The sequence below is a fragment of the Cyrtonyx montezumae genome, unplaced genomic scaffold (assembly GCF_038088225.1).
Source record: "Cyrtonyx montezumae isolate F1298 unplaced genomic scaffold, pur_monq_1.0 scaffold_2, whole genome shotgun sequence".
NCBI classification, from domain to species: domain Eukaryota; kingdom Metazoa; phylum Chordata; class Aves; order Galliformes; family Odontophoridae; genus Cyrtonyx; species Cyrtonyx montezumae.
In genome coordinates, this window is record NW_027071936.1 from 41288181 (window position 1) to 41301940 (window position 13760).

Consider the following 13760-nt stretch of genomic DNA (forward strand, 5'->3'; position numbering starts at 1 on the left):
TGCAGGGAGTAGCATGGATGTATCTTCCTTTATTCACATTGTTCAGATTTTGTGTACTTGATATAGAAGATTTGAGGCAAGTTATTTAATCCTATTGCACCACCTACTGTTGAAATGCAGATGTGTTTCTGTTGCCTAAATCTTCGTGTAATCCCTTAATGCCGTGCTTTCTTGGTCTTGGTGCAAACTGTTGGTTTCTTAATCACTGGTATTCAAGAAGGGGGGATTCTGCTGCAAAACTGCTGTTGAATAAGGTGGAATTACTGGCTGTTTTTGTCGTATTTCGACTTTCTCTTCCATAGCTTCAGCATGACAGAAATATACCTACTGAGAAGAATAAAAGGAAGGGTTATTATATTCAGATTGAAAAACTGGTCATTCTAAGTAAAATTCATCTATTTTTAAGTAAGATAAAGTATATTTATCAGACTTCAAAAAGGCAATAAACACAGGAATTAGTATAATTTATATAATTAAAAATACCTAAATCTGTTTTCCTTTTCTCTGTTTTTATTTCTCTACAAAAATAATTAACTCTTTTCCATGATTATTTGGAGGCCTATATAAAGATTTTGACATCTAAATTTTAAAACAGAGCTGATACTAGTCAACTCAGTACATGCATGACATGTATACAGAACCTTTCCTAAACCATTGTAATTTTGGTCTAGGTGCACACTTTTGAGAAATAAACTGAAAGTTAATTAACTAATCTGAAATGTTCTTGCTAAAAAAACAACTGTATTTTTAGCAGTATGAGAGGAAGCTCCTGTCTGAAGATGGTACACTTTCCATTTTGAAATAGCTCAATTAACCTAGCTATTGAGCATCTGTATTCAGCGAGTTCAAATGAGAGCAGCAGTTAATGCAAAAATGTTTGCAGTAATTGTCTGTTTAACTTGGTTCCAAGATGTGTTGTTTAACTAGTTTTGTAGAACTAGTCAGCTTTATGGTATATTTATGTGAAAAGAGCACAGTTTGATAGTTTTGTGTTGTTTGTCCTTAAAAGCAGTGTTCTGTGAAACAGGAAAAAAAGAAGCAATGTGTGTTTGGGGGTGGGAATAAACAAAAGAATCTGTCTTAGGTCATCTGGAGGCAAAGGTAATATTTTCATAGAATTGCCAGCACAGTTAACCATTATACACAGAAGTAGTAGAATGCATGTAGTAAGCTTTTATGTGCGTGCAAATGTCTGCCTTGAAGGCCAATCTTACAAAGTCTGGCTCTTTACTTAAGTGTCAGGTCAGCATGAAGGTAAAATGGAGATTTTTAAGTACTCGGATCTGTTTTGTGACGTTTACAGCATTTGTGTTAAGGAAGGAGCTTAAAAAAGTAAGACATTTATTTTATTTACCATGTAAATATGAGATGATTGCCTTTTAGTAGATATTTCTAATATGGGTAAATCTTTCTGCTTGTAGGTGTACATGTAGAATAACTAATTGCTTAGGGTTTTTTCTAATACTGTTCTTTTTGCTTTCTACCTCCCTTTGTCCTTCTGTGCCATGATTTGACAGGCCTAGAATCTTCACCAAGGGAGAAGTGTGCTTCTGTGAAACACTCTCCAGCTTCCCGTGCTAACTCTGGTAAACTACTCTCCAAATCCAAAGTGCCTGTCAAAAGATCAGTGCTGGAGAGAACACCTAGTGTCTCATCACTCAGCAGCACTCAGAGCGAGAGAAGTCTTTTCAGCAGTAAGTAAATTAAACTGATACCTAGCAACAACTGTTTCGAAAAGTTCTATTGTAAGGAATCCTGCAAGTCTGTCCTATTCAAAACTGAGGAGAAAAATGTCAGAACTAGCTTAAATTTGAAGCTTCACCCAGGAATTGTACCAGGTGTTGTGGTAGTTAAAAGGGTATAAGTGTGACGAAATTAACACTCAACTAACTGTCAGATGTATCAGTGTTTCCAGTATACATATTCAAATGAGTACATTCAAATGTGCAGTTGCAATTGCATTGTTTATTTCATCTCAGGGACTGGGCAAAGGCTTGCTTTGTGCCAGCCTTCTTTTGAAATCTGCCTTCGATGGACTGGGATAAAAAAAAGAAGCCCCAACAAACTATGATTTAACATGCAACTTCTGTTAATGTATGCGCATGCATGCATATATATATATGTATAATAACTAAATTTTCTCTTGTTCTTTTTTATTTCCTGTAGTATCTTCATTAAAAATTAAAAGCTAGAATATTCCTCAAAGGAATAAGAGTATGTGTAATAAAATAGGCACTGCGTGTTTCTCTGTAATCAGGCTGGTTCTGTTGCCCTGACAGCCATGTTGACTTTTGCTGTTCAGTTTTAGAATAGTGTCTGGAATTCCCAAGCAGCTTTGTCCTCTCTTCATTTTACTCCTCATGTAGGAAAGGGTCATTGCTTCATGACAAAGAAATGTATGCAGATTAAGTATCCGAACCGATGACTCCTTATTTAGAGTGATTTGCTAGCTGCTTTAATCTGTTTTGTCCACTGCCTCGAAGCTTACAATTTTTTCCACTCCGATTCACGAAGAGCAAGCAAGAGGAATATGAGAGGTTGAACATGGCTGCAGTCTGGCTTTGACTTCAAGCTTGTTCTGATCCTTTTTAAATGACTATACCAGGAGGACTCCGCAGTTGCACGGAAACTAATTTTTCTCCTGATATTTTCATCAATTCTACACTAACACCACCAACTGATTCAGGAAGCCACTGTGATATTACCTTATTGACTCTGCTGATAGTGGGATCTTACAGCTTTTGTATTATTCCTTTGTTAGCCTCGTTTACTGGAAAAAGAAGTAGGTTGTATTTCTTTTTCTTTTTTAAAGCTTGTAACTTGTGAATGCACGTAATGTTTTGATTTCTGATGTTTTTCACTGACATGATTTTCACTGGTTAAATTGCTGAACTTCATAAGAATGATTTCAGTCTGATAAACTGTGAGTGTGTAATGAATTTGGGATGTATGATTATATGTTAATATAGTGTAATTTATGACTTTGAATCAAATTGTAGAGAAGTAGTAAGTTTAATTTTTCCTGTGTTTTATGTACAGAGCTATTCCTTTTTTTGTTTCCTAGTCTTTCAGTTAGTCTGCTATGCAGTCATGTCAGGAAAAGTCTGTATTCTTAACCCTTAAATGCTTTTATTAGACTTGTGTGTCCTGACAAGATCAGGACTGGAAACTTGTGCTGTGAATGTCTTGAAATCAATAATGAACTGTTGTGGTATGCTCAACTGCATTAAATTGACTAAGTTGCTTGTTTTTGTTTAAGGAGCCCACCTTGTTAGTGGGGAAAAAAACCTTACAAAACAACATATGTATCCTGCTGTGTCAGCTCAGCTTTTTGTTATGGGATGTCATTGGATTGATAATTTCAGCAGCATTACTCTTTTGTCTAATGGTCATCTGATTTTTATAATTCTTTTCTTTAGAGTGACTCTTGCTCTCTGAGAAATTTGGAAATCATGAAATTTTGATATTAAAAACATACTTTGCATAGACATCGTCAGTGTGAGCATCAAAAACATGAATTTTTAACAAACTTCCTCGGTTTCAATGGGTTGAAAATACTGTGATTGATCATACTGAAATATTTAAAATCTCAGATTAAGAGAAGAAATTAGAATTGCATTAAAATAATTGTTTCAGAAGTTGTTCTAGCAATTGACCTTGTGATACATTTCTATATGGTCAATGCTTGACTAAAAGAAGAGCACTTGTTGAGTTGTATTTCAACATTTAGCTCTTAGTTTTGGTTGAAACCATGTTAAGCTTGGTATCTCATCCAAGACCACAGCATCTACTCATAGAAAAAGGCAAGTCTGCCTCCTTCTTCTGCACGTGGTCTGGTTGTCTGACTCCAGAGGTTCTAATGCAGCAAATGGTGCCATACCGGTCACACACCAGCAGCACTCTTATCCCCAAAGCATTACTAGTACGATGTGCTTGTGAATTATTGGAAAGTAGCACAGCAGTTTATAGGCAGGCAGTAGCTGCTTGCAGTGAGCTTTGAGCTAAAATTCTTAATGTAGTAGCTTAGAGAGAAAAAAAAAAAGTGGACTGTTTCAGAGCTTGTGTTTTATTAAGTTAACTTGAAACATCTGCTGTTGGACAGGGTCAGATTCTACCGGAATAACTGCAGCATTGATACATTATGCAAAATGTTTCTCATGTATAAATATCTGTTCATAAAACAGTATTCTTGGGCAAACTTGATATTATATAAGATATTATATGAATTTTCTTTTATTAATCTCTCTTCTTCCTGCTTCCTCTACTTAAAAAGAGTATGTAAAAAAAAAAAAAAAAAAAAAAAAAAGTAATAGCATGACATCTATTCCAGAGTGATTTAGTTTTTGATTTTTCTCTGGTAAGCATGTTGTCAGCTTCTTACTTTTAATGTGTCACAATGCTGACTATCACCATAGCTTTTCGCTGTTCGAGCTGAAGTATATTCAGTCAGTACCTCAGAAATCATTTCATATTTTTTGCTGCAAAACTAAAGTAGTAAATTGTCTCTTTTCATGTTTCAATTTTCTTTCTTCAACTAAAACTTTTTCTTATGACAATAAACTAAACCTCTCTGAAGATCCACTGAAATTGAGCAAAATGTCTTGTGCAGCAACTGCTCTGTTGGAAACATAATTTTTTACATGAGACAGAAAATGTCCTGCTTTTCCTAATTTGGGTCTATCTGCTTCTTTTTCTGTTTTTGTTTGTTTGTTTTTGTTTTCCTGTATGGCTTCAGCTTCCCTCTACAGAGAGAAATATATGTTGGAGGGTCTACACACAAGGAGCAAATCATTGAGGAAATCACTTTTAGGAATGCATACTACAGAAACTTTTCTTGAAAACTTGTTTGGCAGCATGTATCTCTATTCAAATGAGAAAGAACAGGGAAAGATGTTGCTTCAGGCAGTTGTCTATTCTATTCTTTCTATTTATTTATTTAAAAAAGCGAGCTAAGAAAACATAAACCAGTCAATTCTGTGGCCAGAATGACTTCACAGACTGATGCTCTTTCTTGGTTTAGACAAACTGAAGTGTCTTCTATGTTTGCTTTGTATGACATGGTAAGGCTTCTGTTAGTGTACTGTTAATAGTATTCTCTTGCATATACCCGCCTCCTGTGCAAGTTGTATGTCCAGTTCTGAGAAGTGTTTGTAACATTCAGGGACTAATCTGTTACAGTTAATCAATCTTTACAGAAAATAACAAGAAAGTTCATAGTATTTTTATTCCAACTTTTGTTGTCTCTAATTTTAACAACAAAATGGGCTTACTTTAGCATTTAATTTTCTGCAAGCTAGGTACTTTCTTGTCCAAATTCTCCATCATTCTGTCTTGTAGCTACAAGTACCACAGTAATCATCAAGAATGGAGAAGGGCCTTCAAAAACAGCCTGCCAGAATGGAACTTCTGGATCTGTCTCTTTAAAAGCAGTACCAAGACCTGGATTTCTCTCGTTGAAAGGAACTCCAAAAGGTATCTGAATCTGTAGCTACAGTGGAACTAATGCTACTGCTGTTGCAGTGCCTTACCTTTTGCACCTGGCTGCCACCTGAAGTAATGCATATTTAACAGTGATCTACTGTGAGGAAGTAGAATCACATCAGTGCTTCAAGTTTTGTAAGACTTCATAAGAAAGCTAAAACATCTTTGAATTGTTGTAATTGATTGGTTATTTCAGGCAAATGAGGAGGCAGGCTGCACATCTGAGTGATGTGGACTTAAAAGAGCAATATGGCTGTGCATGGTACTGGGACTAATTACATTATGTGATGGGTGTCATCATTCAAGTCTTACGTTATTCTGGTGTCTTTCTTTTGTGACACAAAGCTCAGGAACAGGCTCTGTAGCTGCTGGTGATCTGCACGTAGACTAAATTTGACTTTATCCTCTGGATATGGTTGTGCTTTTCCTCATGCAGACTTGTGATGGTATTTACCCCTGTCAGAACAGAAAGGACCTTACAGAACGAGAATATCTCTTTGAATGAGATGCAATTGCACTAACAGCTAACCTTTCCATGCTTCTTTTATTTGATATTCTCCTAACTGCCTAAGAGGAAGCAGAGGTCCGCTTTATTTTGAATGGAGATAGATAACTGTGCTTCATCTCTTTGTGATAAAGGAAATGTAGTTAAAATGCTCTTTCTGGCTTTGTATTAGTGTTTTGGTTCCTGTTCCTGTTTTAGCCAGGACTTTTCTGTAAGCCGTCAATGCTGTTCCACTCAAGCCACAAACAGCAGTTGACAGCTCATTCTCTGACCAAATTTAAAGGCATAATAGGAGCAGATAAATAAGCTTGTACTCTCTGTCCCCTAAATCCTAGCTATAATCAGCTTGCTTCTGACCATCTTTGTGGTGAACTGGTTATTGTAATTGGATAAACCTAATTAAATACAATGCTTCTGCTTTAGGCTTAAGTTTTAAGCCTGCCAAATGTCATGTTATAATGGTATGCTTTAAAATAGTAAACAATAATAAGAAGCAGACATTGCCAGAAACTGTAAATCACTGAAATAAACAAAAATTATAGGGCGGCCTGACAAGCTGGTGCTTTTTTGTCAGGCCCAGTATATTCAATGCATATGGGTTTGGGTAAAAACAAAATTGAGTTTAAAAGTAGCCTTAAATTTTCTAGAAAATGACTCTTATTTCTGTAGATTCATGCCTCTGGCACTGTAAATGAGTGATTTTAGGCTTGTCTTTATTTGCTGGCGTAGGTGTACTTTTAAGCCTGATTTAAGCCTCTTCTTCTAGGAGCCAAGGCCAGGTGTGCTTCCCTGAACCAATGCACACCAAAATCATCTGGGCCATTGCACTCAGCAAGGAAAGTCAGTGAGACTAGAAGCAGTCAGTTGTGGGGTAAAGTTATATTTTCAATTACATTCTTGTATCTATCTGTCGTGATAAAGAGGAGCTATACTCTGTAACTTCAGCAGTTGAGATTGTCAGTCTGCTCTGTTCATGTGTACTTCACATATTGCAGATTGGTTCTACAAGGTATTCTGTATATGTTTGTTTATCTGCAGGTTAAAGTCACAGTGCTTCATGTACACTGCTGCTTCAAACTTGCATCCCAAGCGGACTTGAAGCACTTGATAACATCAAGTTGAAAGATGTTCTGTAAACTTCTTTTAAGATTGTGTACTTACTCAGACTGACATTTCTGAGTTTCTCTATTTAGTTTAAGCAATGTTCTTCTGACATCTTGCTGATCAGCTCTGGCTGTTCAGAGTAATGCATACTTAAATTTCTGTATTCTGTATTTATCTTTAATAGAAATTTTTTATCAGAGTGAATCAAAGCATACATCCAACTTCTCAGACAAATTCAGTAATAAAAAATCATTTTGGGAGCAAAGATGCACTTGCAGGATTCAAGTTGAGGGAAACAAGTACAGTCATAGTACAAATCAGATCATTTCTTATTAACATACCTACTATGGGGAAGAAAAAAGCTGAATATGATAGATGTTGTAAACAGACTTTCTATAAATTCTGCTTGTAACTTTTGCTCTTAAACCTAGCAAAAAGCGTTTTCCTTAAATTCATATCCTTCAAAATAATGAGGTTCTTAGTTCATTTTTTACATAACATTAAAACAATACAATAATGGTAGATTAGTCTTCTCACTTATTTGTTTATATCTAACTTGATTAGGTAGCACATCTGGTACCTGCTTTATGTAAATAAAGTAACTGGAGTATTCAGCTGGGAAAAAGTTATGATGCTGCTTGTATGGATAATTATTTATTCTGCCTGTTTTTAATTCTGTTATCTGTTCATTTTATTCTTTCACACAAGACAATAAATAAATGGTGCTACCTGACTTAAGTGAAGTATGATAATCTAAATAGAAAAAATGTTTGACTATTTTTGAAGATGTGTTCCTATTAATTTAACCTTTTATCATACCAAATCTTTTAGTCAAACATGCAGTCAGTCATAACAAGGATGAAAATAAAACTACGTAGATCATGGGAAAGGAATGTGGAAAAAGATTCAAAAGTGCAACTCTCTCCATTACTGACTTGAAGTATAATTCTGCTTTCTATTCTGAACATCATAGGTACTCTTGGAAAAAATGAACACCAAAGGTTGTTGGCTTCTGGATCTGGTGAGTTTTATGAAAGTATTCTTACGTACTCTGAAGTGGAACTTAAATTTGATTTACATATTATGTTAGAATGCTATTTCTTTTCTTGGAAGAATAGTTTTGCAACAGAAATTCTGTGAATCCTCATAGATTTTGATCTCAATTCATAGAGAGTGAAGTCTTGTTTTGTCTACTTAATGTCTTCTGGTTACCCAGCTTTAGAGTATGCAGTCTGTTCTGTTTGTCAGTCTCTGTTTCCAGAGAAGCATAAGAAGGTTTTAACACTAACAACAGGAGGAAAAAAATGTGGTAATGAAACTTAGGTGTAGATTTTGTTGTTCAGCCACGCTGAGGTAAGAAATGATTAAAACTCATGTGTTGTGGCTTTAACTTAAGTAGTCATGCAGCATGACAGGTTTTTCTGGAAGCTTCATTGTAGCTACCCTTTCAGAGTCAGCTGTCTGTGTTTTTGTCGCTGCAGACTACACATGAAGGTGAAATTATCCAAACTTGTTAGTGCATGTGTTTGCTTGGATGGCAAGGAGGAGTGGCAAGTGATTAAGTGGCAGATGGTGTTCCAAAGTCTGGAAGAGCTTAAGGACTTCATTTTGTCTTTGTTTTTGGTGGTTTTGCCAGTTAGGGCACCTGATACGGTTTCTCTTTGCCAGGAGACAGAGTGGCCTTCAGATTTTGATCCATGGAAATTTCCAGGATTTTTTCTAGAGAGTGTGCAGTCAAAATTAGTTTCTTTAGCATCAATGAGTACTTGCTGAATTAAAAGCTGCTTTTAATTACTGGAAACCCCTTTTTGAAAGACAGTGAGTTTCAGTGGAAAGCCCTGTGTCCCTTGAGTGAGTAGCAAATGTCTTTCAGAAAAAGAGGTGCTGTAGCAAGCCGGGTGTCATGAATTTGAGTCTGGAACTGCTGAGTAAAACAGTTCTGACCTGTCACTTGGATACTATGGTAGTATATTTTTGACAAACTGTATGCATAATGTGAGTCTAATGCTTTGCCTTTTAGATTTGTGTATGTCAAATATCTGACTAGCAATTGTGACTTAGTGCTTTTCTTGAGATCTCTCATTATTACAAGTCAGCTTTGCTCATATAACATGACAAGTGCTTATTCTGTTTGTTACTCTAATTTTTATTTGCCTGAAGTAACATTAGCTTATATATTGTCTGACAGCGTTTCATTAGCTTCTGTATGTGGTCCTTTATACATAGAAGCGTAGAAGACGATACTGCTGGGAAGAACATTTTGCTTACTTAGGTGGAGGTAACTTGTGATAAGGGGGAAGGAAGGTGTGTCTTCTCTGGATTAAAAGCTTAAATATGACTCTCTTTCTTAGAACTGTCACAGCTCTTTTTCTGTATTTTCCATGCAGAAATCCAGTTAGTGCTCCCTCACCTTTTTTCCAAGTTTAATGTAATTTTTGTTGTGATTCAACTTTTCCAAGCTAAGAGAATGAATTATTTATTTATGAATTTATTTATGAATTATTTATTTATTTATTATATTTATTTATATATTTATTATATTATTATTTGAATTATTATATTTGGTGCATTAAAAATGTGACTATAAAGTTCAAAATAGCCATAATGTTTGGTGATATTTTTTTTTTTCAGCAATGTTCTTTAACATCTTATTTTTGCCAGCAGAGTAGTTGCATTCTAGTGTTCATCTTACAAAACCTATTTTTTCTACTGAATCACTTTCCAAAATAAGGCAGTTTGTTAGACTTTCAAGTTAATAGCTTTGTAACTTATATAGGTCATTAGTATAATGTTCTCTTTATGCACATAAGCTTACTGATAGAGAAGCAAGACTTTGTTCCATCTTCATGGTTGCAGATAGTTTTTAACTACACAATAAAAATGTTGTGAGGCTGTTTGGATGTTCAGTGTACAATTTCTTACACTTTAAGAAGAGACAAATGATCTTTTCTGAAATGAACTGAAGTAATGCCAGCTGGTACCACGTAGACCCAATATCTCTTTTTCTTCTTTTAGTTGCCTTGATATTACAATACAGCCTTGTTCTAATGATTGTATCTAGTTAAAGCTTTTGTTCTCTTATTTCATAGTTAACTAGTTAGTTCACTTTACAGTTTTTAGCCTCATTCAGTCAGGGAGTTGAACCTCACTATTTCTTGGACATGTGTGCTGCCCGAACAGTCATTAATGTAATGTCTTGAAGCAGGACTCTATGGGGGGGGGGGAATATTGGTTACCCTATCAATGTTTTAATTGTTGAGCTCTTGTTAATACTTCTTCATAGTTGAAAAAATGGCAAGCATTTCTACATTTTCCATTTGTTTAAAGAAGTTACACAAAGCCAGCATACGCTTACAAAACAAGACACAGCATGCTGCTAGTATGCCTGTAGACTTGGAGAGACTAGTTACTTGTACCTGATCATTTTTTGTTTCTGGTAAAACACAAGGGTCCTTTTTCTCAACTCTTGTGTTTCTCATGGGTGATCTTCCAGTTAGTCAATGAATTTCTACATGTTTATTGTTTACAGCACTGGTTTTACTGCCAAGGGAAAACTAACTTCTTAGGCAAAGTATGTTTTATTACTTCTTAAGTTCAGATCACAACATACTTGTACACTAACTGTAACATCTTAATTATGACTAAAACAGTTGCCTCTTGTGAGCTATAGTTTTGAAGTAGATGCAGAACTTCCTTTAAAATGCTTTCAGTTGGTGTTCTTTCCTTTCTCCAGGCCTCCCTGTAGAAACGGTGATCTACCTGTAGTACTGAGCAGTAAACGACAATGTTATGTATTTAGAAAGTGAATATTTAAATCTCTTGTCACTGTTCTTGACTGAAGGTTAAAGAAAGCGATTCCTTTTTGCAAGTGAATGTATTTTTGGCAGTTCCAATGGTAAAGTTATTATTTTAGGAATAAAGCATGCAAATCTTTGTTGGAAACCTTTATCATTCTGTTCAGTGATTCTGAAAGGGACATATGGTGTACTTTGGATAGTTTAGGCTTATAGCACAACAACCATGTCAGGAAAGTTAGGGCAACTGTTGAATTATATCATAAAGTATTATAAGATTGGAATGGTGTGATTTCTATCATACTTTATTGTAATAGAACACAGACACTGGAACCCGTTTCTAAAGAAGGCTAGAGAAGCCATGAAAAACAAAGAACATTCAGAAGCTGTATGCACTGCATCATGAAAGATGAAGCTCTGTTTTCTTAGCCATTTAGGAGTTTAAAAGGCTGCTTGTTTTAATTAAATCATCTGTGAGAAATATAACACTGGGGAGGAAATTACTTCAGTCAGGTGGCCTGTTGCAAAAAAGAATGAGTGTTGGTATGATTTTAACAGTTCATGGTGCTGTTTCTTAGAACAGACTGATGAAGGTGGCTACTGCTGGCTTTTCACTGGGACTCTTACAGTGGAATAGGATGTTCTTACTAACACAATACTGTAGTTCAAAACTAATGGAGAATACTTTTAGATGTTCAGTTTCTTTTATGCCCTGTTGTAACCTTGAAGAAACAGAAGGTAAACATCTGTTTCTTTTTATCTTGGAGATTCCTTGATAGAAAGATTACAATTTAAATATTTGCACTTTTGGTGTCTAGAAAGCGAACAAAGCACAAACAAACAAACAAACAAAAAAAAAAAACCTTGAGCATCTTAAAATACATTGTATTTTAAGATTGTAAAATACTTGTATTTGTAACTGCAAATGTAAGTGTTCTCTAAAAAAAGTGCTAGTTTTCTTTTAAAAATTAGGAAAATTAAAACTGAGAGCTGATTGAATTTTGTTATGAATGTCTTATACTTCGGTCTTCAGTGAATGCTTTGATTTCATTTACTGTTAACAGTTTTCAGCATGATAAAGGCAGGTTACCTACTGGTGAGGGATATCTGGTCGAGCAGCTTATTAGCTCTGTTTCTCTATTGTTTCTTCTTAAATCTGAAGGGCTTTCTTGATATGGTGTAGGGTTTTTGTTTTGTTTTTGTTTTCTTTGTCTGGAGACAAAGTTTTGAAATTTGTAAAAGAAACTCTGTAAGTAGAGTTGTGTGGATACAAAGACCTTGATGCACTTTGAAACAGAAGTATGGTTGGTCATTGAGCAAGACTGGGGAGAGCAAGTGAGTTAAAATGTGATAGGAAGAAGAATGCTTTTGATGGCAATTCTAATTATAGGTCATGAAACTGGTGTGAACAAAACGTGCAGAAGACAGCAAACAGCTTCTGTCTCAACACTTTGAGCACTTATTTTTGTCTGTACCTTAGTACTCACTTTCAATTCACTTTCCCTGCTATATGACATAAATGTTATCAGGATTATCTCATTTTTCTTGAATATCTAAATCTGCAAGTGCAAGGTTATTCAATGTAAAATAATCTTCAGAAGAATGTCATTCATATAAAAAAATAAAATTCCAACTGTCTTAAATTACTTCAAAAGTAAAACCCAAAAGCTCTGATAGAGAGTATTGTACAGTTCTCATGAGAATTTGTAACAAACTCTATTTCAGTAGTGTAAGTAATCAAGTTTCATGTATCCATTTAAGAAAAAAAAAAGATTCTGTGTAGTCTGGCATTTTTGTAAAAAGTAAAATTTCTGTTTTTGAGCCAAATCAACTTTTCTTTCAATGTTTCCTAGTGCTCTACTCTGCTGGGCGTGAGAAATAAATTACCTTTGGTGTTATTCAGGAAACACTTGAGATTATTTCATTAACTATAGAGTGAAACAGTAACTACATTAGATTTAGTATTTAATGAACACAGACAATGTTTTTCAGCTTGGAAATTGTAGGACTTCCATCTTTATCTCGACACAGAACAAAAAGATCAAGTTTAAACATTATGGAGTTACTAGTACTGTGCATTTGATTGTTTGTTGCCTTTATAGCTGCAATAAAGTGTCTGCTGTAGTCTTTTGTTGTTATTTTTAGATGTTTTCCATCCAGGTGATCTATGAGGACTATCTGACTGACTCAATTGTCACATGATCTGGCCTTAGAATACTTACAAGCTAATAAAGAATGTTCTTATAAACATAGAGTAAAATATGTGTAAGTGCTGTAGCTATTACACGAGGACCAACAATAAAAACAAGACTTCATTTTGTTACCTCCATCTAAGTGCAGAATTAAGATACATCTATAAGAATTAATTCATTAAAGGCCTTTTGGAGCATAACCCAAATGGTGTCTGTGCTACAAGACCAGTTTTGTTTGTTAGCACTTTCAAGAAAGGACCCTTTCTCTTAATTATAAGTTAGATATTTCAGTTACGTTTGTTATTATTTAATTCCAAAACATCTGAGAGAAAATTGCTCTTTAGCTTAGGGCAGGCATATTCCAAACTGTTGATAATGCAGAAATATTCTGACTTTCTGCTGTGGGAATGTTTGTGTCTATTTCATGAACACAGAGCTGCAGGTTTCTCAGAACTGTTTAAATACCGAATAGGACAGCCTCTTCATGAGCAGAGGGACAACTGGGTGTCTGTAGATCATATAAGCTAAGTCCAACTGATACTTAAAGAACACTTCCCAGTGCTGGGAGGTGAAGTTCAAGTAATCTCTAGCCCCTAAGTCTGTCATCATGGCTTTAAATTATGCACGTTATTAGGATTAGCCAGAGCTGCTGGTTTTTATTATCATTCTGTCTAAAACTGTTTA

The 13760-nt window shown here is 35.1% G+C and overlaps 1 protein-coding gene across 1 annotated transcript in view; it reads left to right on the forward strand.

The window, feature by feature from the left end:
- The window catches only part of MTUS1 (microtubule associated scaffold protein 1), a 110366-nt gene that overhangs the window by 42711 nt on the left and 53895 nt on the right, over positions 1 to 13760 (forward strand). The window contains 4 exon segments of the mRNA XM_065736993.1: positions 1524 to 1694; positions 5338 to 5472; positions 6753 to 6857; positions 8064 to 8111. Coding sequence (XP_065593065.1) covers positions 1524 to 1694; positions 5338 to 5472; positions 6753 to 6857; positions 8064 to 8111 — 459 coding nt within the window.